The 25,127-nt window shown below is 40.3% G+C and overlaps 1 protein-coding gene across 1 annotated transcript in view; it reads right to left on the reverse strand.

The window, feature by feature from the left end:
* Positions 1 to 21,753, reverse strand: part of insrb (insulin receptor b) — a 98,494-nt gene extending 76,741 nt beyond the window's left edge. Inside the window, exon 1 of the mRNA XM_084723434.1 lies at positions 20,351 to 21,753. Within this exon, the coding sequence (XP_084579560.1) occupies positions 20,351 to 20,444 (94 nt within the window). The 5' untranslated portion in view covers positions 20,445 to 21,753. The remainder of the gene's footprint in view (positions 1 to 20,350) is intronic.
* Positions 21,754 to 25,127: the final 3,374 nt, after the last annotated feature.

A 25,127-nucleotide genomic window follows, 5' to 3' on the forward strand; every position in this document is an offset into this window, starting at 1 on the left:
CAAGGCCATTTTCACCTAAAATATGAAAACACACAAGAAAATGAGCCGATGACGGAATACATGAGGAGAGAACATGAGACAAAAGATAAAAGACAGCCTCTCCAGGATTTTGCAGGGTATTTTTTGGGACTGTTGAAGCCTGTTGCAGCAATGAAAATGCAGGAACAAGTGAAAATTGCAAAATAAAAAGTTGCTTTTTTGTATAATTCATTAAAAATCAAAAACAACTTGTTCCAGGGAGAATAAAAATGCAGAGTTTTAAGTAACGTTGCAAAAAAGGCTCAGGACCAAACAAAATATGCTTTATGCATAAATGGAGAAGTACATCAGGGGGTATTCCACAAGGAAGTAAAACTGTTTGGAGCTAAAACTCAGTCAAAACAGTAAGCACAAAATTATAGAGTATAAATGTGCATAGAGCATTGAAAAATGTCGTTAACAATGGCACACTTTGTATTCGTTTCAGCACCTGTGACAAAGTAACAATACAAAAAATAGTAAAACAATAAAACATTGAGACAGTTGATTGAGACGCAAGGGACTGCTATGATTAGTGGAACTCACGGGAAGCTACGATGATTTGTCAAATCTGTGGAAAAGTTGCAATGATTAGACAAAATTCACAGAGATTGGTTAAATTTGCATTAATGGTTACGATGGCAGCACTGCAACTTCCTGGAGGGACAGATAAGAGGAAGACACCTGCTGCACCATTTTTCATCTAAAAGAAAACAAAGAGTACACTGTGAGCTGCTATCTTAATTTCCATTTTGACTTACATAAACAGACACCGTACAAAAAAGCCCTGGTAGACATTGTGTGGGTGGGGGTTTGGTGGACAATGACCGTGACCCCTCTATAGCCCACCCTCCCACTGAGGACCACCCATTAGTAGACAGCTTGGTGCTCTCACTGGCTGTACAGGAGCTCTTAATTACAATAACAACCCAATCAGCCGCTAATGAGCCCGGGGGGGGGAATGGGGCGAGGTTTGTGTCGGAGCAGAGCAGAGAAAAGGAATAACAGAGCACAGACTGGAACGTACTGTACCATACTGTGGACCTCTATAGGAGAAATGTGGGCCATCCACCCGCCTTCCCTGTCTGTTTGACACTTAATTTGGCAGCAGGAATGAGAAAAGGAGGAGGTGGAGGAGGAGGAGGAGGAGGGAGGTATATAGGGGTGTCAGACAAACAGAAACAGCAGAGGAAAAAGCTTAGAGATGGAGCGAGGTGAACGAGTTTACGCCTTCAATAGGAGATTAACAAATTAACGGTTCCTGCTCTAAATTTTATGTAGAGATTCTGTGGAACTGCATTCTCACAAATGTCAGTTCTCTCGATAACAAACCCATTAAAAAAAAAAAAAGATACTGTCTAGACATTTGTCACTATGTGTGTTGCTTGAATAGTTATGAGGTCTTTTCACACAAACATGCTGTAACAGTGAGTGAATAAATTGCCCAAACTGTTCCAGTGAGGGCCTCAGCTTCTGTTGTTCACACAAGTAATGTCTGAATGTTATTTTACACTATGTAAGCCCAAATGTCATTTTAATATATTGTGAATATGGCTGAATAATATGCAAAAAACATACTGTGATTATTTTGACAGATATTGTGATTGAATTATGAGTCACATTTTAGTGGGATTTCATTTTCACTAAAAAAAAAAACATTAAAACAATGATGCTGTGTTTTGTTGGGGTCTGTACAGAATAAGTATCTTCCCTTCAGTATGGAGAACATGACTTGTAGGACGAGGCATCTCTGTGACATCACAATGCTTCATTTAGGGTATGTTGTAACTCATCTTTTCCTATATCAAAAAACTCCTGTGATCTGGATATTGCACTCTGACATATTGCGATTGTGGTAATATTTCGATTAATTTTCCAGCCCTAGAAATGAGCATGCAAACACTACAATTAATACTTATTCTACTACTGCCACTGCTGGTCCATGCTCCATAAAATGATATGCTGGGATGGAGCAGGGTTTGACAATATTGTGAGAGACAACGGTGTAATTTATATTTTTCTGCACCAAAATAATTAAAACAGCAGATCAAAAAAACATTTCCATCAATGATTCTTCTTTCATTGTTTGTTTGTTATCAAAATTAGATGCCAAACTCTACAAAAGACCACTCAGAAAATGACTGTGATTGCCATTTTGTTGTGCAGAAAGAGAATGCATGTGAAAAAAGCAACCAAACAGTAATTAAATGAGGCTAAATTATGTGATTTATCAGAGGAACTGGCTGTTTACTTTTAGGATTAGTCATGAAAATTGAATTTATATTCAATCAAGCAGTCAGACTGTTCCTTATTTTATGATGGTGGGTCTAACTTGCATCATTAAATTCCCCATCTTTCGCAATGTGACTACAGCACATGTATGCAATATATTGTTCAGCCCCCAAAAAAAACTTCAATGATAATACCACAACTTATATAGTCCAATCAGAGCAAAATGGAGTTAAAAGGGGGTGGGAATCTTTGGGTATGTCACAATTCGATTCAGGTTCTTTGCTGTCTGAATCTTTTCAGAATCAATTTTTGATTGAATGAATAGAAACAGTGGACCAATTTTCGCTTGTTCTTCTCTAAAATCTCTTACTCCAGTTTCACTGAAAAACAAAAATATGAAACATGACTAGCAATTAAATGGTTTGGAGGATTAGGTGCCGCACTAGCCTTCCAGCTGAGTTCCAATTTTTTCCATCAACATCACGTTATTAACTAAAATTTATCTATTGTGTATAGATTCATAATTTTCCACATCTGCACCACAGTGCATCTAAGAATACCCCCCCACCCCCCGTACGTAAAAAAAAACACCCGTTAAATTATAAGCGTTTAAAGTAAGTATTATATGGTGACATAATTTACGTATAATCGATCTTTTGCTTTCTGCAATGCATGTAATTTGACACAAAGCTGTCAAAACTACTCTGCACCAACAATGTCTCACGGATTGTCAGCACTTTTTATCAACTTGGCGACAGAACAGATTTTGATCATTACAAAGTGCCATTCTGAAAAACAGATACACTAATACTGGCATCAAGTTTTGCACAGTCCTTGTTAATCTAAAGACTTCTGTTAAATGGCAGGAGTATTGACAAGTTTCACTTTATCCCCGCTGCCACTCTATTCCCTCTCCTTGTCAAATCCGGAGCAGAATTAGCTCACGTACAGAATAAGCGCACCATAATTACAGCTCAGAAATTACTTGAGCATGACCGGTGCAACCGAGGTCATGCCAATGTAACGGCTATCTCTGACAGAAAGTGCCATCTCCACTATTCAGTGAACACCCACAGCTGCAGCCTCCGTTATAGTGTAGCTACAATTTCAGACAGATTCTTCCCTTATTTTTAGAGTTGTGCTCCCTGCAGAGAATTTAATATGCATCAACTAACAGTAGCTGGCTGGCAGTGAGAAAGTGGATCACAGTGGCACTTTTAGAAGGTGAGAGTGGAGCCCTCTGTGGCCCGGGGAACAGCCTGCCTCTGCCTTTCGTTGTTAGCAGAGGGCAGCCGCACATTAGCTTAGCGTGAAACCAGACCTGTCTAGCATGAAACCAGGTGGCGGCTAACTCTGGACTGTGAGAAGTTTCCTCTCTCTGTCAGCTTAGGCGCACGTTGCCCCCAATGAGGTGATCTGCTGATTATAGATTTGTCAACAGCTCAGTTGCTGAACAAACCCCAGGAGAGAGAATATGCGGCCGCCGTGCCAAGTGGACTGCCAGCGGAAAAATGCATTTGTTTGTTAATATAGCTGTGGAAAGTCCTGAGAAGTAAAGCCAGCTCCCTGTGCGCCCACTGCCAAGCTGTGGCTTCCACAGTGAAAAATGATGCTGAGAAATTGCATGAGAGGCATTTTGATTAACATGTACCAACTTGTACCTCCAAAACAAAGAGTGTTGAGGACCAAAATAACAGTACGTGAGCCAGGGAGAGACTGAGAGGGGGGCAGTTTGAAGAGTGGAAATAGGCTCAGCGTGCCATTAAATTAAACCACACAGGAAGTACTTTTTAACAATGAGAGGGGACAATGACCAAGTGATACGACGAGTGAGCTCGCGCAGCTAACACGTACACCGTGACTGACATGTACTTCCACGTTTGAGGACATCAGATAAAGGTGGGGGGCTTGGGAAAGGGAGACGGAGCAGAGAGAGAAGGGAGTGTGTGTGTGTGTGTGTGTGTGTGTGTGTGTGGGTTGGAGCACCTGTTCCTCCATTGCCTCAGCCTCCCATTGAGGAGCATGGCAAGGGGAGCTGGCCTAGCCTATTTATACACAACGCTGGGTCCCGTTACAGCTGTGGCACCGGGCCAAGCTGTGGCAGATTGAAGCGGGGTAGAAAAGAGCAACATGCAGGCCCTGCGCTGTCAGATGGCTGGCCAAGAGAAGAGAGAGGCCTAAATCAGATCACACTGGTGACTTTGGCTCGCCTCCTTCTCTCTACCTTCCGGCACTGGCAAAGAGGAGAGGAAGGAGGGGAGGGATGGAGGGAAGAAGAGGGATAGGTACAGGCAGAGGGAGACAAAGAGGCAGAATATAAACAGAGAGAAAAAATGAGGAAGAGAACAAGAAGTGAAGGGGAGGGCATGCAAGGTGCCGGGTCACTGTCACTTTTTAAAAACAATGACTCACTATTTTCGAGCTCAGTTTGACCTTGGACTCGAGGCTGCTGTTCAGAGGGAGGAGAGGAAAACAAGGAAGAAGAAATAGAGCAGAATGTGTATCAACAGCCCTGTTTGACATCTTCTAGTGACAGGGTACCTGATAGGAACAGATCCCTCGAGTCCATGTCCACCAAACTAAACACCAAAATAACCTCTGTGTAGACATGTGGAGTCTGACCTGTCCATCTTACATGTAAGGTTGATATGACTGAGACTCCAAGGTCTTCTCACACTTAAAAACAGAACAAGGCATTAAAAGAAGCTGGGCCTTCAGTTCAACTGTTAGCTGGTGAGAAAAGTCTTGGCTGAACAAGTTTTCATTCATCCCTAAAAACGTGAAACTCCATTCAGAAACTGCACTTTGCCATTAAACATGGACCTTTTCTCTTGTAACACTGAAGTCCCTGGTGCATTTCTGCTAACTGTGCTGCAGCTGCCATTAGCTTGTAAGCTCTGTTAGCAGTCCTATTAGACTGGGGCAGAGCCTCTGAGACCAACAGAGGCCAGTTTGACAACTGGGAATACAGCACCGAGGTGATTTACAGCAGCTGCGAGCATGACCCTGAATCCAGGGATGATGAAGACAAGGCGGGCTGAAGCGGGGACAGGAGGTGTGAAGTGGTGGGGGAGCAAGTTTGTAATGTAGCCAGTTAATTTGTGAGTATACATCAGCATCCGAGAGTATTTGTTCTTTTTAAATTGGAAGTTATTCCACATGGCGGTGCAACAATTAACCGTTTTGTTGTCAACTACTAAAGCTGCCAATTATTTGGATAATCAAGTAATGGGTTTTGGTTTTATTTTGTTCATTTACTAATTGAATATCTTTGGGTTGTGGACAAAACAAGACATTTAAGGACGTCATCTTGAGCTTTCGGAAACAATGATCAACACTTTTTCCTGATTTTATGGCCCTACTATCTAATAGATTAATAAAGAAAATAATGAACAAATAGATTAAAATAATCATTAGTTCAGAAAGAACTCAAATTAATTTTATCTGGTTACACTGCAGATTGACAGCCTGTCTATATCTCCAGCATACTGTTGCACCTCTGCTCTGACTCCATATTCAACAACAGCAAACAAAGGCCAAGAATTTGAAATCCTCAGTCCATATGGAAAGCAGATAAAACAGCCATTGTCTTTGTATCTGAGGTTTTCCCCTACTGCCTAGTTCCTCATTTCCTTCTCCTTCTCCTTCCCTCTGCCTTATATGCCTCTGCAGCACTGTACTGCAATTTAACTTTTTGAAACCCGAAAGAATTTTTAACTGCAGAGCCATTTGCACAAAACTGCATCTGTAACATCTTATTTCAAACAAATACAATCACACAGATCTATTCAATCTTTCCGCTCATTTCCACGACCAATTGCAGCCAAGATGTTGGCCAGACTGCCTAGGAAAATAATTGGACAGCTGGTAAAAAAAAAAAACAACACAATCTGAAATATTCTGGCCACGCCTTACAAAACAGCTAAACCAGGTGGTGCTCCAAACAAATAAAAAAACATGTTGGGGGGAGGCAGCATTCCTGACATAGTCGAACAGACAGACTATGAAACAGGAGCAGGTAATCAACTGCAGGCTGGACTGTGCTGGAGATATAGTGCAAGACAGACAGACAACACACACACACACACACAGACGGGACGCCACACTCACACACACACACAATGAGTAATACAAAAAACATCTGATGTTCCTTTTCATCTTCCCACGTTAGCGAGTGGAGCGCAGTGCAGCGTCTTGGTGTGGTGAGCCTCGGCCTGAGAGGGAGGCAGCCGGGGTTCAGTTCTCCTGCTTGACTTGTAGCCACATGGCAGCAGCTGCAGGGCCCGGCCCCACCAACACTCCGACCCACAAACCAGATCTACACATGGAGGCTGGACGAGCTACGCCTGCCTGATGATGCCTCTGCCAAATCGGCTTCTTCCATCCCGTATGGCTCTCTTTCTTCTTCCAAATCTGTCTCTCTTCCTGCTTAAAGATCTCTCTGGTTGAACAGAGGATGTGAAGCTTCATTTCCCATTCTATCCTGTAGCACGGCAGTTTAGCTTTAGCTCCAGCCACTCGGCATTAAGACTGAAACAGAAAAATGAAGACTGGGAGGGATTCAGGCAAGAGAGGGAGAGTACAAGATTTGTGATGGGACAGCTGCCCGGGCTGTAGCTCAACATGCTAACACTTTCTTTTGACACTGAGTAGTTTTAACCTCCAGCTAAAACAGTTTAGGGGTTTAGTCGAGGTATTCCCTGTGTGGTGAATGGACGAGTGAGCTCATCCCAAGCATGGCAAATCCTATTGATTTGACTGGATTGCTGCAAGGCTGCCAACTCCGAGCTACAACTGAATCCAAAATTTGATGCAAACGAAGAAAAAACACCCAGAGAGGAGAAAATAATTTGATTCTAACTGCCTTGAAATGAGACTCCAATTGTTTGTGTGTGTATATATATAAAAGTGTCGGTGTGTGTGCAGCCTATAAAGAGGAGTGAGGAGACAAGTTAACAAGCAGTGGAGATGGGAAAGCAAGAGAGAAAGAAATAAAACAAGGCAGAATTCGAGTGATGGAGAAAGCAAAGCGGTACAGGAGCAAACAGAGACTGGTTGGGGGGGGTTGATGTTGGGAGAGTTGACAAACCACGACGGAAAAGAGGGAGAAGCAGAGGGGAGACTGGAGGGATGGAGAGTAGAGGGGCCAGGTCAGTTTAATGGCCCGTTTGTCTGCACTGTTAGACCACCAGCTCTCACTGGCTGCAGCAGGAAAACCTCACTCACACACACATACACACACAAACATGGAGACACACATCCTGCCTCCTTGCTTCTTTCTTTCCATATCTCTCCCTCCCTCTACCTTTTCCATTGCTCAGGCCTGTACACACAGCTTCAATGCCTCCTTCTCTTGAAATTAAATTGCATTTTGTTTTGTCTGTTACAGCCAACAAATCTGCTCTGCAAATCACTTGTTCTGTGTTCTCCTATGAAAAACTAAAAAAAAAAAAATCAGAAACCCCATAGGTAGAGAGGTATATTTCATATTTTTGGGTTGTATGATGGCGGATCCTAGGTTTGCATTCATTTGAAGAAATACTACAAGTACTTTAATAGAATCTATTAAATAGGGCGGAAACTAGACTAATTTTAGAACATTCTTTTTAATGTGATTTATTTTGTCTGTTTTTCAGCATTATGAATGAATAAAATATATATTTTGGGTTTAGTAAGGTATATTAATACATTAATTTAAAAAAAAGAATCTGGAATAATTGATGGCTGATTATTTGATTAGTTCACTAACTGTAAAAAATCATTTTAATAATAATGGCAATCCTTATTGTTGAACCCTGAAATTTGATTACAGTAACACAGGAATTCTTCTTTACAGGAATCACTGCATCAATGTATTAAGGAGAACTGGATACAGCAGCCGTAAGTTCTTCCCTGTCACATGCATGCCAGGAAACAACCTTTGGTGTAGCTGTATTGTTGTCCGGGTGGAAACAGTAGGATCGGAGGGCTTATACAAACTATACAGTGCCAGGTGCATAAATTTGTCATAAATTGAGAGAAATACAGGAGAAATGTGACCCTGAGAGGAAACCGGGAGAGGGCAATGAAAAATTAGGAGGGTTGGCAAGTACATTTATACAGCGATACAGCCAATCAAATCTTGCATACAGCACTAATGTCACCTTTCTATCAGAGGCAGAGCAGACGGTCAAACTGACCCAGACAGCAGCTACACGACATAAGAGTCACAGACTCTGAACAACAACACACATTAACATTCCTGCTAAAGTCTCCTTCTTATCTAACAGGGAAACATGAACACACATCTTGCCCTGCACCACAGCTTGTTAAACGAGCCACCAAACAAACATTCACCAGGGAAAAGTGTGCAGTGTCAGTTTGCAGACTTTGTCTCTTGTTCCTTACAGTGTAACACAGACACTCTGCCAGTCTGTCACCTGCTGTCAATCAAACACAGAGAAGGACACACTCCTCCAGCCCTATATTTCCCCAAAGACCTTTCTGTCTTCCTTTTAATAACAAAAATATTAATACATATATTTAAAAAACAAAGTAACACCACTTTATATTGACTTGATATCATTACACACGGAACAACAAAGTACTTTGAACATGTTATCTTGAAACATTTAGTCGTGGGTTTTTTGATTACGTGCAAATACCCCCTCCCCCCACTGTTTGTTTTTCCCTTCACAGATTCCCAAAGATTCTTGATCACTGCCCTCCTCTGTTGGTTTTTCCGTACAGGATATCCACTATCCATGCTGGGTATGGCATGGCATGGGATACTGACGTCATGTTAACGTTCAAAAGGCCCCATGGCCAACAAATCACTCACTGTTAGCTAGCTTCTGACAGACAGGTCCCTGGAGTGGAGGGTCTGTGGCCACGGCGGTATTGTAAAATGACTTCCATTCATTATGCTGTCATTTAACAGCAAGGCATGATTCAATATGGGCCCCGTTTAACTGTAAGTGAATTAGGAATGCTTGATGCAGGCTCGTAAACTAGCTCTTCATCTCTCTGTCCCTTTTCACTCTGTCTTGGCACGAGTCCCTCAAGTGTTTTCTCCCAGATGGAGGCTACAGTGTCAGCTTTGCCACACTGGGACACTCCTTTCACTCCAGTCTGTCCTTAAGTGCCTGTTTTCTTCACTTTCTTCAACAGCACAACGCCTAATGACAAGTTAAACATTGTTATAGCAGCAAAAGGCACGTGATGCACACATACCAACACACATATGTCAACAACTACCCAATGACCAAAAAAAAATGCTTCAAAGCTTAATGTTTTGCCATAACAGATGCTTACGTCTCCACTCGAATGTTTTCTTTGTTTTTTTTTTTCCCAGGACACACACACACAGAAGAAGGGTAGACATCAAATAACTGCTTTTATTCAACAGAAAACCTTCAAAGTATATTTAAGATTGAGCCTGTGTAAGAGATTTCCATTTGGAGTCCACATTTAAGTGAGAACCCACCCCACTTTTCACACCAGTTCCAAAATCACATTGTCATCTGAAACTTTGACAATGTTGTTGATGTTAAATTAAATGCAGGTAATGTTAACAGACAGTGTTCTATGGATTATCCTTCTGTGTAATAATCAGCCATTTCATTCAACATCAGCACGAACTGATTCTACCTTTAAGCAGGTGGTTTGGGTTCTGTCTCCCTCTCCATCTGTTGTAATGGTTGTGAGGATGCAGTGAAGAGTGCGTCTACTACGTGACGTGAAAGTAGGAGAGGTCTGTGGACAGGGTACAAAATTAACTTTTTTGTCTTCCAGCCAAATGGCTGCTGAATGTTCAAATTTTACCAGCCACTCAATAGATAACCATTGTTTTTTTGGCTGGTGAGTGAAGCAAATCTACCAGCCACTTGTATATTTTACCAGCATTTGGCTGGTGGCTGGTGCTTATTTTGGGCCCCATCTGTGGAGTGCAGTGTTGCATTTGCCAGGACTCGTGCAGGACTTCATGTAAACTTGACCAGTGAATTACTGCATTTATCACAAGTAACATCATGGATTCAAACGCTTTTTAATCCGTGTTACTGCAGTAGGTCTAGGACGGCATTCAGTTATTGACGGGCTCTGATATTTGGGAGTAAGTCACTGAATCTCAGAGGCAGGGAAGGGTATTGAGAACTGGTACCAGTTCCTGACTAATATGTACCAAAATATCAATAAGCTCCTTGACTAATTATACTGCTGTTGGTTTTTATTCAGCATTACATAAATAACTGACAGGGCAAAATGTTTAAAAGTGTGGGCTTGCTTTAATAAATCTGATAAAAATGTAGCTAAATGCAATCATTTAGTCAACAATTAAATTTTTTATTTCTACAAAAAAAGTAATAAACACTGTAGAACCTTTAAAGTCTTTTCATGTCTTTTTTGGGCTTTTTTTCTGTATCAATAAGCAGCATCAATATTAATAGCCATATCAGTAAAATCCTAAGGATACCCATCCCTACTCAGAGGACAGATGCTGATTGGTGAGAGGTCCTGACTTGATTACAGGTGTTGAGACTGAGCAGAAGACAATCAGGACAGATAGGGTTTGTTTACAGTAGACGCCCCTCTGAGGGTCAGGAGAGGGAAAATCAGCCACTGACAACATTCAAAATCACACAACAGCACCTCAATCATTTCTTTTTTTTTTTTTAACCACACATTATATTAGGACAGCTATGCCAAAAATCCTACTTCCAGTCATCACACATTAAATATGCATAAATGAGTTAAACCTGAGTTAAATGCAGTGAGGCTAGAAGTGTATTTAGACAGGGGAGGTGGGGGAGCACTGTAGCCTACTGCAAGCACAGCTAGTGCTGTCACCATAGTAACCCATCTCAGGCTAGTTCATCAGGACAAAAACAGAGCGCCCCCCCACCTGACACACACACACACACACACACCAGCACTGAACACATTACACATACAAGCATGAGTGCTCATAAAAAGGACACACACACACACACACACACACACACACACAGACGCAGCGCGGCGCGGCAAACACAACATAATAAGGTCCATGTGACTGGGTGCTGTTGTTCACAATGTGCAGGTGTACATGTTAAGCATCACTTAGGCCCAGCTGGAGCAAGCGGGCCTAATAAGAGAGCAGAAAACAAAAAACAAAGAGGGGGAGAGAGAGAGGTGTCAAATGGATGGTGTTCACACCTTTAAGAGGTTTGAAAGAGGAGGCTTTCCCACCCCTTACAGAGCGGGATTAGCAGGTGTGTGTGTGTGTGTGTGTGTGTGTGTGTGTGTGTGTGTGTGTGTGTGTGTGTGTGTGTGTGTGTGTAAGACAGGTCCGCAGGCTGTGCGCATCTGCAGTGTGAAAGAAAAACAAATCACTGGATGAGAGTGAACCCTCTTACCCCTGAACGTAAAAGCAAACGGAGGGGAGGGAGGGGGAATGAGATATGGATACGGGAGGAGAGGGAGCTTCAGCATAAAGAGGTAGAGACATAAAGTGAAACGGCATGGACAGACAGATGAGGGGAAGTGGGACAGACGTTGCTGTGGTGCAAACAACTTTTGCTGATTCAATTTACATATTGTGCTAATAACATTTTGCTGCATTTCTCTCACCCAGAAAGCACTAGAAACAGCTGCTTGGTCAGAGACATAAATGAATTGCATATAGTGGCTGATGGAGGACTGATGCATGTATAAAAGACAGTTAAGTAAATTTTAACTATAAAGTAAATCTGTCAGGCAAGTAAATCTGGCAACTCATTTGCCTGACTGGGCAAGCATTAAAAAAAGAATTAAATTATTAAAAGTATTTTCCATGCAAAATAGCAACAAATGCTGTTTTCAACTTTTTAAATATGGACATTTCCTGATTTTCATAATTTATTATCATATTAAATTGAATATCTATGAGTTTTAGACTGCCAAAAAAAACATATACAAAGAAATCAACTTGGACTTTGAAAAGCTGGGCAAGTGGAAAAAAAAAGGAAAAAGTTAAACCCTGAGTGGCTGACAAAAGTGGTGCATGTCAAGCATGCATAAAGCATTAGGCCTAATTATTCTATACAGAAGTGCACAGATTATACATTTTTAACATTTCTGTCAAACTGAGCATAAAAACAGCTACAACTAAACACAACAGCCAGGTAATGACATGCAACGATGCATGGACTGACTAAATTTCTGTGATTGTGACCACAAATATCAACAGTTGCGAGGGTCTGTAAAAACTTATGTGCAAATTATTTTAGTATTTACTATCTGCTAATGTCCATAATTGACTTCTGTATGTCATATTTATCATCTGTAGCCAATATACTTTTATTTTATAGCTTGAATCTATCCATTTCCACAGCTCAATAGCAGTTATCAACATTATGATCCTCAATGTGTTTGTGTGTGTGTGGTTGTAATTAACTGCTAAGAGACTCACTGGGCTGTGTGTCAAATAGCCACTTCTCAGTCATATGACAGTCCTCAAAATAAATTTAACCCATCAGGTTCAGTTACACAGCCACTCCAGCCCAGCAAACACACACACACACACACACACACACACACACACACACACACTTGGATATATGATATAGATACAAAGAGGATGGCGTATGCACAAAGTTATGCACATATAGTGCAATGGAAACAATTGGACACACTGCAAGCTTATGCTGAATTGGTGAAGCAAAAATATATATTTTTTTTTGATGATGAGATGCAAAGAAAGTTAATGATAAAAAGAAAGGGCTTTACATTTATGAAATTCACATAAATAACAGCATATGTACAGTATTTTATTACTTCAGTGCATAGAAGCCATTGTATAGGCTAGGTCTTAAACAAAACTTATAACTCAACGGTTTGTTTAAACGGGGTGTCAAGAGGTGTCCAAAATTTAGCAAAAAAATGCATGTGCAAGCTTAAAAATAAAAGATTCATCTACAAAGCAATAGAGTTGTTCAACTTTCTGTTACAGCTTTTCCACAGCCCTGTTACACTGTAAACAGGAAACTGTGTCTTCACATTCCCTTGTATCCACATGCATACATATAAGCTTTCCTCGGTGAGGTCAGAGAGCAGAGGTAACCAGAAAGGCAACCCTGAGACAGCAAGAGGATCGGTGTCCGACAGAGATGGACACGTTAACCGCTGAACGTGTGACCTTCAGATTACTGAATGGTTTTCTAAACTGTAACCACCAGAGCTCAGATATAGTCCCATGTGGCACAAACGGCCAGCCTTGCTCTCTCATACTAATGTAGACTAATCTGGAGCCACTGTCTACAAAGTTTTCTGTCCGCACAATTGTTTACATAAAAAGTTACACAAAAAGTCTGCATTTCACTGAAATGCCAAAACAATAGAAAAACACATATCTCTTGTACTGGGCAGGCGCCGGACACTTGAGCCAGAAGCTTTACGTCATTTCTACCAAAGACATTTCCACTGTTTTTGACTTGGTGTTTACCAAACAAGGGTAACCAATAAAGTGTGCAGGGAGTCATTCTGGATGTAAAGCTAAAGCTTGGATCACATGACAATAAATATAGTCGAGTTTTTCCTTATCACACTCAAATCAGCCATGTTCAGTTTCTATCAATGGATGGCAAAAAGAGAGATTTTCCACTTTCCACGCATCAGGACATGAATATGGTCCTGCCTGCAAAAGCCCCCCAAAAGATCCCTTTGCTGATCCCCGCATTACAGGGCCAGCTCAACTTGGATTTTACTGCGTGAAGTCACCAACAGTTAAAATAGGGCAGATCCAAACAGCAACAAGGACTATCAAATCAGATTGTTGCAGCATGGCGTAACGGCGCTCTTTGTGTGTTTGTGTGTGTGTGTGATCCCCGCACTTCATCCATCCCCTCCCAGCTCGGCCACATTTCTGTGCAGTGAGCAGAGGTTTACATAAACAGCCACACTTCTCTATCTAGGAATGGGAGTCAAAGAGGAGGGCATGAAGCTAAGCTGCATATAAAAAAAAACAGCCCTGCTCATCACACAGTTGAAAAGATTGATGCGCATATTTCAACCTGACATGATACTATGCTGGACAGGAAGAACTCTTTTGATCATGTTTTTCCTCAAAGGAGGGACATCTTAGGGTTAACTGTCTAACAGTCTATTGACAAATCAGTTGGTAAAAACGTTAAGCATTCTTCTTCATCTTTGGGAATTTTCGCAAGAAAGAGTTTTAATCAGATTGTTCAATGGCACAATTTAAGATCAATGCATGCACCTGTTTGCAGCCTAGTTTATAAGACAAGCGCAGCAGCAGCTAAATTCTGCATGAAGGACATGAAAAGGCTGTTTTGTCACTTGGTGTGACTGCAGGTACATTGCATGATTGTTAAAACTAACAGCCATTTTGCTACTAGCATATAGAAGTTTGTCTGTTATTAAAATGGCATTTCCAGCTGTTTGGATCCCACTTAATCACTGTTGGCCAAAACAATAGCCTTAGGATTACAAATAAACGTATTTTAATATGTTGTTAAAAGTCCCAACACTGAAATTATGGGTACAGTTGTTTAACTTGTTGTGTGTAGACTAACAAAATAAAGTAAAATAAGCAGTAATATGTTGCCAAGAAGAAGAAGTTATCAAAGACAAACATTATGTATTATAGCTGGACTTAACAGTATGTGTATTAGTCAGCATCAAACAGGATGACAGTTTTAAAAACCTTCAGAGGGAGTATTTTCTTGTGCCCTCTGGCTACATATACCTCTGCACTAGCTGGCTATTCAAAGCTTGTTGAGCTTGATTAATAATTATTGTCTCTTCATTCCAAAGGCTGAAGTCAAACAATGCCGTCTGCCTTTTCAATTGATTATAAAAATGAAAACGATGCTAACGTATAGTGCTTAAGTGTCTGTCAAAAGCAGACAAAACTGAACACACAAGCAAACACACAACAGGAATGTATTTGCTTGTCGGTCGATAAAACTGTGAATTGTGGGAGTCAAAAGGTCAGGTTGTGTTTTTCATCCTCCGCTTGTATTGCTGTTGGAAAAGTCTGCCAGAAACACACACACACAAGTGCAAACACGATGAAAAAAATGCATTGGCAAGTTAGGAGAAGTTGAAAGGGATACTTGGAAAGATAAGTGCAGAGGAGGAAGCACTTAGGAAAAGCACCCCAACAGTTAATTTCCTTGTGCAGTACATATTGCCTTCCTGTCCAACACTCAAAATGCAACACACAGCTGCTGCAGCCTCAGTTCGTGACCCCTATTGTCTGCAAGCTCTGCAAACATGGACTACACAAACATACAATGGTAATCTGCAATCAGCGGTACGGCTGCACTGTGAGAGCCACTACTCTGCATGAAGCCCATTAAACATACAGTAAAAGTGGTTCTAATAGCAAGTCATGAGAACAGATAAAATAGTTATTATTGAGGCAAACATAACAGCTGTCAAGAAAAAACAATCTGCAATAGGAAATTACTTTGACTTAATTTTGAATGTTCTGTATGCTTGAAATGGTGAGTAAAAACAGTCAAATGTTCATCATATAATCCAGTGCTTCAGTATGTTTGTGCTTTCTTATCGGCAACAGGTGTATTAATATCTTGATTCTGATTAAACCTATGAAAATTTGGAGTACAAAAAAAGTATAAAATCCTGACCATCACCCATGATTTTTATACCACTGAAAGTTTAATAAAGCTTCAAGTCATCATTCATTAACTTGTGCTCACAGGTGTCCATTACACTCATGCATCGGGAGAATTCAAACAGCTCCATGTCATGGTGCTTCTAAAATATGAGTATTGTTTTCTTGTCTCATACAAGAGACAATGGTCTCTGGGAAATTGTGAGGGCCATTTTTCATTATTTTCTGATATTTTACACATCAACACCTTAATAACCATGCTTGTTTTTGTTATATCAAATGATGAATATCATCCTAACAGGTCAGCTTGCCAGTAAGGCAGTTTTTTGATTCGTTTTAAGTCTGTTCTAGTCTGCATGCCTTGATTAAAATAAAGTGGTTAAATTCAATGTAAGGTGGTTAAATTCAAAATAAAGAGGTTAAATTAAAACTTTAAAAAGGTCACTGAATGTTAGCAATAATTGTCAATATCAACTTAAATGAAACATTTAACATAATTTTTTTAGCTACATCCCTTAGTCCAATCTCACAACTGATGAAGCTAACTTTCCTATGGGTTGACTTAAAATAAACTTTTAGAAAACAAGTGATTATTTAAATATGGACTCTTTTTTTCTCTCTGCCATCATATATGCACAATAATGCTCTTTAAGGTTTCCTCAAATAAAGTAAAGGATCCAGTAGGGGAGCGGTCATTCTGCTTCACATTGTCACATTCTTTTCCCTCACCTCATTCATTATTTTCATGTGCCAGACACCTTGTCACATATTAACACTTTCTACTTTCATAACAAAGCACACATCATACAATTTGTCCATTTGATGAATTAGATGTGTGGTGGGTCAAGGGGCCACTCAGGGCACAGCGGCTAGTGCTAACAGGCAGTCCACTCTTGAGCCTGCTGCTCTGGTACACACTGTTCTCATGCATGGCCACCTCCTCCAATCTGGACACACACACACACACAAACAAGATCCACAGAAAACATACATTGCCCGGAAGTGGGCAGGTCAGGAGCTGAGAGATGAGATCCTGCAGACAGCACAGGGTGGCTGGGGTGCATACTGATCTCCGTGTACACACAACACACACACACAGAGACACATGCACAGGCACCTACATGGTGGGCCACTTCAAACACATTCCACAGCATGCACAGCATTGTCGGAAAATGCCACTGTGTACTTCAGTGAAGAGTGCCTCAGTATCCAAAAGGGCTACAGGCAATCTCACACACAGATGGAGGGCATCTATCTCTACTCTGACTAATTTTACAAATCAATCTATAATTCCACCACAAGAGTTGAAAAACAGCTTTTCAACTGTTCAAAGGACTCTAGATTCAAACTGTTAGAATGGGAGATTCCTTTGGCTTTGCAGCCTGAGAGAAACACTTGGTTTAAAAAGCACACAGACTGTGTAAAGCATACATAACAACACATACATACACACATGCACACTACCCCTTTCCAACAGAGCTGTGCTTACAAGCCTGAGAGGAACAAGAAGGGGGCAAGGCTCCCAGTTGCACAACTTGTTTTTCATGAGTTAAGACCAGGAGACAGCTCAGCGGTTACTTCAGAAAACTGTTTGCTGATAACTATGACAAACAGCCCCATCAAATTCAACGAACAACAGCCTGTAAAAAAAAAAAAAAAAAAAAAAAAAACGCTTTATCACATTCTCTAGAGTGCAGTCAGCAGATCACAGCCGCAACGTGGTTTATATATCAATACAGCTTCCCCTTTCCCATGACTGAGGTGGAGATGTCAGGCAGCGTGTGGATTCAGAATGAAATATTCTAAGTATTTTGGTTGTTGTCCTCTCCCCCCCTCAGGCGTAAACATCTCAAGAGTGCCAAATATGGTCACTTCCCAGAGAATTCAGTACAGCCAATGACATGTACCCCACTCCCTGAGACAGAGAGAGAAAAAGAAGAAAGAGGAGGAAGGAGGGGTACCAGCAGCAGCCCTGTCTCATAAGACCCCCTTTCAGGGGCCTCTGTTCTGTCTGCATACATGACCTGTGTAAAGTAGCCAGAACATTTCCTTTGAACCTGGCCACTGGGAGACATTTTTATATAATACAACTAAAAGTTTGAGGATCCACAAGGTTACTTAATTAAAGACAAGGAACAGCAAACACTACTTTATAAATTGTTTCAATTAGGTGATTTATTCCCCAATTTAAACCAATGTAATTGCTTACTTTCTCTATAAATGTGCCCTCTATTTGCATACTGAAACAGTTTGTGAACTTGTGCAACACCGCATCTAACATACTGAACACAAATCTCAAAAGTAAAAATGTAAGCCAAAGGTTAAACCACTGATGAGCAAGTACAATCAGCATCAATTAGTTTCAGTGCACTTGCATTCCAGCCATTCTTTATCTGCAGCAAGTGAATATGTTTTCCATTGAGACATTCATTCATTCAAACTGAGATAACAGTATACTAGTGCCTGGTTTACAGGGTTTTCATTTCCTCACTCAATCCTCTCAGTAATGATAATGGTAAAGATTTACCTTGAGTATACAATTAAGACATTTTTGTGTAGTGAGTCAAGTCAGTTAGAGTTGCTTAATTGATTAGTTGTAAACTATTAAACACCAACTATGTTGATGACCATGAATCATAAGTCAAAATTCTCTGAATCCATCTTCTGAAATGCAAATATTTTCTGGTTTCCTTACTCCTCTATGAAATTAAAGTGAATATATTTGGGTTGTGGGCAAAACAAGACATTTGAAGCAATTTATGCATTAACTGAGAAAATAATGGACAAGTCAATTAACAATCAAACTAATTGTTAGGTGCTGCATCATCATCAAAACATCACCTTAGGCTTTGGGAAACACTAAATGACATTTACACAATTTTCTGACATTTCATACAACACATAACTAATCAATTAATCAATAAAATAATAAAAAGGGACCATATATACATAAAATGTGGCCTATAAAAGTAAAAGAATAAAATAAAAACCGTCTGCATTATGTTCTCTAAAAAAAGTTTCCATATTATTGAAATGAAAAAAAAAAATAGTTTTCATACTGGCACATAATGACACTGGTATAAAGTGATACTCTATTTACTATCATATATGACAAAAAAAAAAGCAGACAGTTCTCATATTCGAGAAACTGAGATTCGAGTTTTATTAGCATTTTTGCAAGAAATAGATTAGCAAAATTGTTGTAGTCAATAGAGAATTTTTTTTATATTTCTTTATAACATGGATCAATCAAGTTTGATATCAAATCGTCCCATACAGATCTTTCAAACTATGCTTAGGGGTGAACTTTTCTGCCAATAAAAAGATGATTGAACTGAGCCTAAGTGTTTTTTCCTGCATCAATGCAACAATAATCGCACTCATTTAAAATAAGAATTCCTGTTGTAAATTTTCTACTGATATATATATTTTATAAAGTAGAGGTCATTAGGCGGTTTACTACGTGATCATTATCCCCAGCTCTCTCTCTGGCAAAGCATCACGGCACTGTTTAGATTACACGCTGTTTTATTATCATTATTACCCAAACCCTCATTCATTGATAAAAACACCACCGCCAGAGAGAGCAGAGATCATCCGATGAGGAAGACGCCCATACTTTTGGTCCTATCTGGAGCTAAAGAGCAATGTAGGCTAATCCACCACCTATAAAGAGACTTCTTAACGTCGGCGGCTAATTTGTTTACGTTCGGGCTGCAGCAGCGCCCTGTGCGCGCGCGTGCGTGCGCCGTTTTTGGTGTGTGCGTCTGTCGCCATGAGAGGCCTAGCTGCGCTCTCAGGGCCAATCCTGCTACTCCCAGTTTAGACTCGCTGCAGCGGACCACACTCGTCCAGTTACAGCGACTAATCTGGCCCTGGGGCTGGAGCATCCGACACAGGCCGCTAAAATATGTACCTTTAAGAGACAGCGCCAGGGAGGGGGGCGGGGATAATACCGATAACTTTACGGAGGAGGATCAATTATTAGCGCGCCGCCACGCATACGCAACAACTGAAATTACTAGCCCCTTAATTAGAGCTGGATCGAACTTTACGCATGCGCCAAAAGGACGACAAGAGTCCCGTGACCAAGATTACAATCCTAATTGATAAAATAAACACAATAAAATAAAAATATTTTTTTCTGAGCTCCATTATCTTATCAATTTACTTGGACGGGTCTTATTAAACTTTAAGTATCTTACACAGTTGTAATTAAAAGGATCTATATGGACCCATTAGGTATGTTTATGGTGTCTTTATCATATTTTATGGTAGATCATCCCCTTATGATGATGCAATTAACTTACACAAATTTACACTTGTGATAACTAATATTTTATAGTATGTATTCAAAGTAAACAAATCACTACATTTGTTCTTTCTACATGTGCACACTATGAATTTTGTTTATATTGAATATACGGCGTGTTAGGTGGCGCTGTGTGCAGTAAAACAGCATCACCGCTTGGAAAATTAAAAAATAAATAAGTATATACTTACTTTCTCCGTTTATTAGTCCACACTGGCAAATAATGCAGGTGCCGATGATAAAAAACACAATTTGTGCTCGCAGCTTTAGCGTCCACCGTCTCATTTTGACTTGTGCTCTCCTCTTGAAGCTTCTCAACAACAACAAAAAACTCCAATCTTGAGGGAGAAGTGTTTATTTAAAAAAGGCGTCGGAATATCAAAAGTATTAAATTCTTTAAAAATTAAGGTCCAATATTATAGCCAACTGATTCAGTGTTGCCCCCCGTGAGCCGGGGGGTTGGGTAATAAATTTATGAGTATCTTCCCAGCCAAGTTTGTGATGTATGTGAGCCCTGGAAAAAACACAGACCACTAAATAACGTGATCTTGGGTTCTGGCAACACATGTGCGAGTGAAGATCTTCATTTTCCATAAGTGGAGGCGACAGTCCACGTTCATCTGTTTAATTTTGGTGCTCCAGCTGGATCAAGAGGGAAATAACTGTAATATTATTAATAATCCCACACGCATAGGGGGCTAGTTTGGAGGTCCCCAAAGGAGGTCCACTGGCCCCGGGCTCATTTCTCTGTAATGCACGGTTCCAGTGAGGGAAGACCCACTTCAAAAACAAATGCTAAGAAGTATTTTTCCTATGCACACAACGTTAAAAAACAGCCTCTTCTTCTGCTCTTCGAGGCTCAAGTTATGGCTAAATAACAGAGCCAAGAAGGGGAGTTGGCAGGGTCTGCGCTCTCTCTTTTGAAGTCCACAGGTCTTCTTTATATATTACCCCTGTTTGCTGCTGGTTATCTTCTCAGAAGCTCATCCTTTTTAAGACAGATGGGAGCACATCCCAGGAAACTCCTCCGAGCAGGCTACGTGCAGGAAAAACGTGCAGCAGCTTTCCCTACTACGACCTTCCTCTGAACTCCTTCACCCCCGCTGACCACCACGCCGCAAACGAATGAACACCCATAAAACGACAAGAAAACAAAGAAGGAAAACTTGGGAGGCAAACGTTACTTCTTCTTTTCCACTGTGAGGGAAAAAAAACGACCAAAAAATAACGGCTCTGTGTAACACGCGTTTGTTTGAAGTAAGAAAACTCTCCACCACGCCGCCCGTCTCTTTTTCTCAGATTAACGTTAGCTGATGGGGGAAAAACAGCTAACGTTAGCTAGCTAATCCAAAACAAACGAGGTTTCAGTGTCGGTGATAGAGTTAAAAATAAAAGAAAAACCCGCACAGACACACACAAAGTCCGTAGCCCGTCTCCGATAGTCCAAAAACGATGAGGTAAACAAACATAAAAAGACTTAAAAAGACGGGTCAAGTGTAAAAACTTGGATTCCCGTTCCGTTTAGCGATTGCTCTCCCTCAGGTTCCCCCTCTTTCCGTCTCTCTTTTCTGCGAGGCTCTCCACCAGTAAACAAGTCCTGCCAGTCACCTCAGCTGGGCTACACATGGTCTGTGGGAAAACACGGAGCGGATCACCGCCAACTCGGCTCAAGCGCATCAGGCAGGGTCCGGATCGGGACTGTCTGAATGGAAGCAGGCAGCGCTGCCGTTGGTGTCAGAACACCGGTGCTCTTTGTCAGAGAGAAGGTGAATACACATCAACACCTTCTTTAAAACCGTAAGAGAGAAAAATAAAACGTGTAAATTAAAATATAATGTAAGAAAAATAGCTGTAGCCAGTGAAATGGCGTGTGTGTTCAAATGGAAAATCACCTGTTTAATATTCACCACAGACAGTGGACAGTTTGGTAAAGGGAAGTTTCAACTGGAAATATAATTTTTCAGTTTACATTATTGAGTGCAGATTGTAACAGAAACAAAGTAGTCTGACTGTAGCTGGTAAATGTTTTCATTATGATAATCTAATCATTCTTTTCTCGATTAATCCTTTTGTCAATAAAATGTCAGAAAATAGTGAAAATGTTCATTATGATTTTCCAATAGTCCAGAACCCAAAAATAACAAATCTATTCTCAGGACTGACTGATACTGGACTTTGGGGACCAGTGCAAATACTGATATTGCTAGATGTGGTAAAATATAAATAAATAAATAAATAAATCTGATAATGATTTATCAGTTGATGTTGGAGCCAGAGCATATAGGTTCCAGGAAATGTTATATCAGCCTGATACTGGCCTGTCACAGCTATATCAGTATTGAGACATATTCTGTTTGGTGAGTCTGATATGAAAACTTCTTTTTTGACAGTTTTTATTTGTAGTATATAGAGTATAATTATATGTACATATATATATATATATATATGAAGAAAATCTTCACATTTGTGAAAGTGAAATTCAAGATTGATTGGCATTTTTGCTATTAGTAAATTATCAAAATATCTGCAGGTTAATTTCAACTAAACCTCTCAAATCTAACCAGTTTGGCGATACTTTATCATCAGCCCGTTTTTCTTTTTGGTATATATGTTGTTTTTTATACTGTTATTTATCATACAAATCTGAAGTCAGTTCATATTCATTATTATTATTATTTGAAGCCTAACCTTGATTTAAGTGGCTACACTCACTGTATGCATAATCAAGTGCTGTGTGTTTATTTGTACACGAGGATTCACTGACAAGGTTACAACGTTCATTTATTTATCATTTTACAACCCTGGGTTGTATAACGAGATGCTAGTTTTAGTCTCCTTTGTGCTACTCAGAAGAAGTTTTTATATACAAAAATGATATACAATAAATATGTGAATAAATAATAAGTCATACAAATAAATCAATTTTCCAAGGTGAAGTGAAGATGAATGGAGATGTCTCACACCCTGAGGAAACAAGCTGTTGTATAGTCTTGTGGTACAGCAGTGGATACTTCTGTATCTCCTGCCAGACAGGGATGGTATTGTCTTGTAGCATCCTTTGGGATCTCCACTGGCATCTCAGCTTTAACCAAAATTGTGCCACATATTTCATTAACAATCCTGCATGTATATGAGGAGATAGCAGGGTCTCAGCCGAAATATGAGGGATTGAGAGTTGGACATTTAAAAGATAAACTTGTTAGAGATCTCTGGTGGCACTTTCTAAACATATCTTCTAAACATACATCTCGGTGCTGCAATGTCTCAGTTACTAATCAGTCAGTATGTGTCAATAGGTGAAAATATGCACTGGCCAATTTATTGCTCAGGCTAATCGTGAGATGTTTATGTAGAAAATTGTTTGTTTTGAAGACAGAAACTTTCATTTCAAGATGAATTTCAGCATTTTGGAACTCCGAAGAATGTGGTAAGATGCATTATTAAAGCTACAGATGAAATTTGATACAAATATGATCAAATATGATACATGTTAATGTAATTATGATATTAAAAAACAGTACAGCACTCCGATTTTGACTTCAGGATTCAATCTTCATTCGTTCTTTAAGATCTGACAGAGAGTTAAGTGTGTTGTGTTCTATTTTTAATATAAATGATCGAATATGGTACGATTATTTTTTCACTAACAATGTCTGAACTTTCATTCAAGCTGAACCATGCAAGAGTTTATCATTTGAGGTGGGCCAGAACTTAATCAAAAATTGTACAACATGAATGAAAAAGAAAAAAAAAAAAACATCTGCACACTCAAATCTGTTCAAAAATCTTTTTAATTAGCAAGCTTTCACACAGAGACGTTCTTCAAGGCATGGACATCAGCAGCAGTACAAAAATCCTCAGTTCGTTCAGCTTGACAGCTCCTGCTCCTCAGTCTAAGTCTGATAGCGGGCAAGCAGCGTGTTAACGTAACACGCAACTGTTTCTGACTGATTTTACATTTTCACCAGGTTTTCTTTTTTTTTTACATTGTCGTAGGTACTTGAGATTTGTCGGCAAAACCAAGTTGCTCTGTGTAATAGAGCTGTGTAAACATTACACACTGCCTCGGCCCTGCAGCCAGGAAGTACAATATCTGCCTGCATTAAGGAAGGTACACATGGTTCCCTCAGATTTGCATAGCAAATATCCTCATAATGAAACCTGTCCTATTGATGGAACTGAACTGCACAAATACCTGGAAGTCCTGCCTACTAATAACACTTACAGATGTCTGACTGTTGCCACATTTCTCACCTCAACAATAGACTTATAATAGATTAGGATAGAGTAGAACATTTTCTTCTTGTTTATCACATAGGGGTGCAGTCTGTGTGCTCGGATGGGTACACACTCTGCGGAGAGCTTGTGGAGCAGGCTTGTTGTTAATCTGAGGAATGTTGTTACCCAGTGAACAGAGTAAATGAGGTCTTAGTGAGATTAAATGTCACAGGTCTGAAGGACTCAGGGTTGTGGAATCTAGTCAAAACACATCCCTTTGTGGTAGTCACGCCGTCTGACGCCAACTGCAGTCTATCGTCTCTTTTCATTCTCTACACACACACACACACACTTGTCCCACTTCCTCGCAGGTACTATACATAACACCCAATTTCTTTTCCTTTTCAGTGGGAGTAGAGCAAGTCAAGTGAATGGCTTTTTATCCCACTAACCTACCTAGAGTGCTGTTATGAGTCTACACATGCAGCACTTGTGCAGCACTACAGCCCTGCTCCGGCTCTGTTGTACTACGACTTCATTTCAGTAGGTGGCACTAAAAATAACTCCAGCCAATTCACTTACTCAAAATGTCAAACGGGGACAAAGGGATACGACGTTGAAAATAAATAGGATTAAATCTGACCAGAGAGACGAGCGTGGGGAGCTTTGGGCTATGTCACATAAACATAATGTGATTCTGTCATCATGTAAACAGCATTGACAGGTTGTACGGACGATTTGCTTTAAATA

This window comes from Lutjanus erythropterus, chromosome 7, assembly GCF_056507025.1.
Source record: "Lutjanus erythropterus isolate fLutEry1 chromosome 7, fLutEry1.hap2, whole genome shotgun sequence".
NCBI lineage: Eukaryota > Metazoa > Chordata > Actinopteri > Lutjaniformes > Lutjanidae > Lutjanus > Lutjanus erythropterus.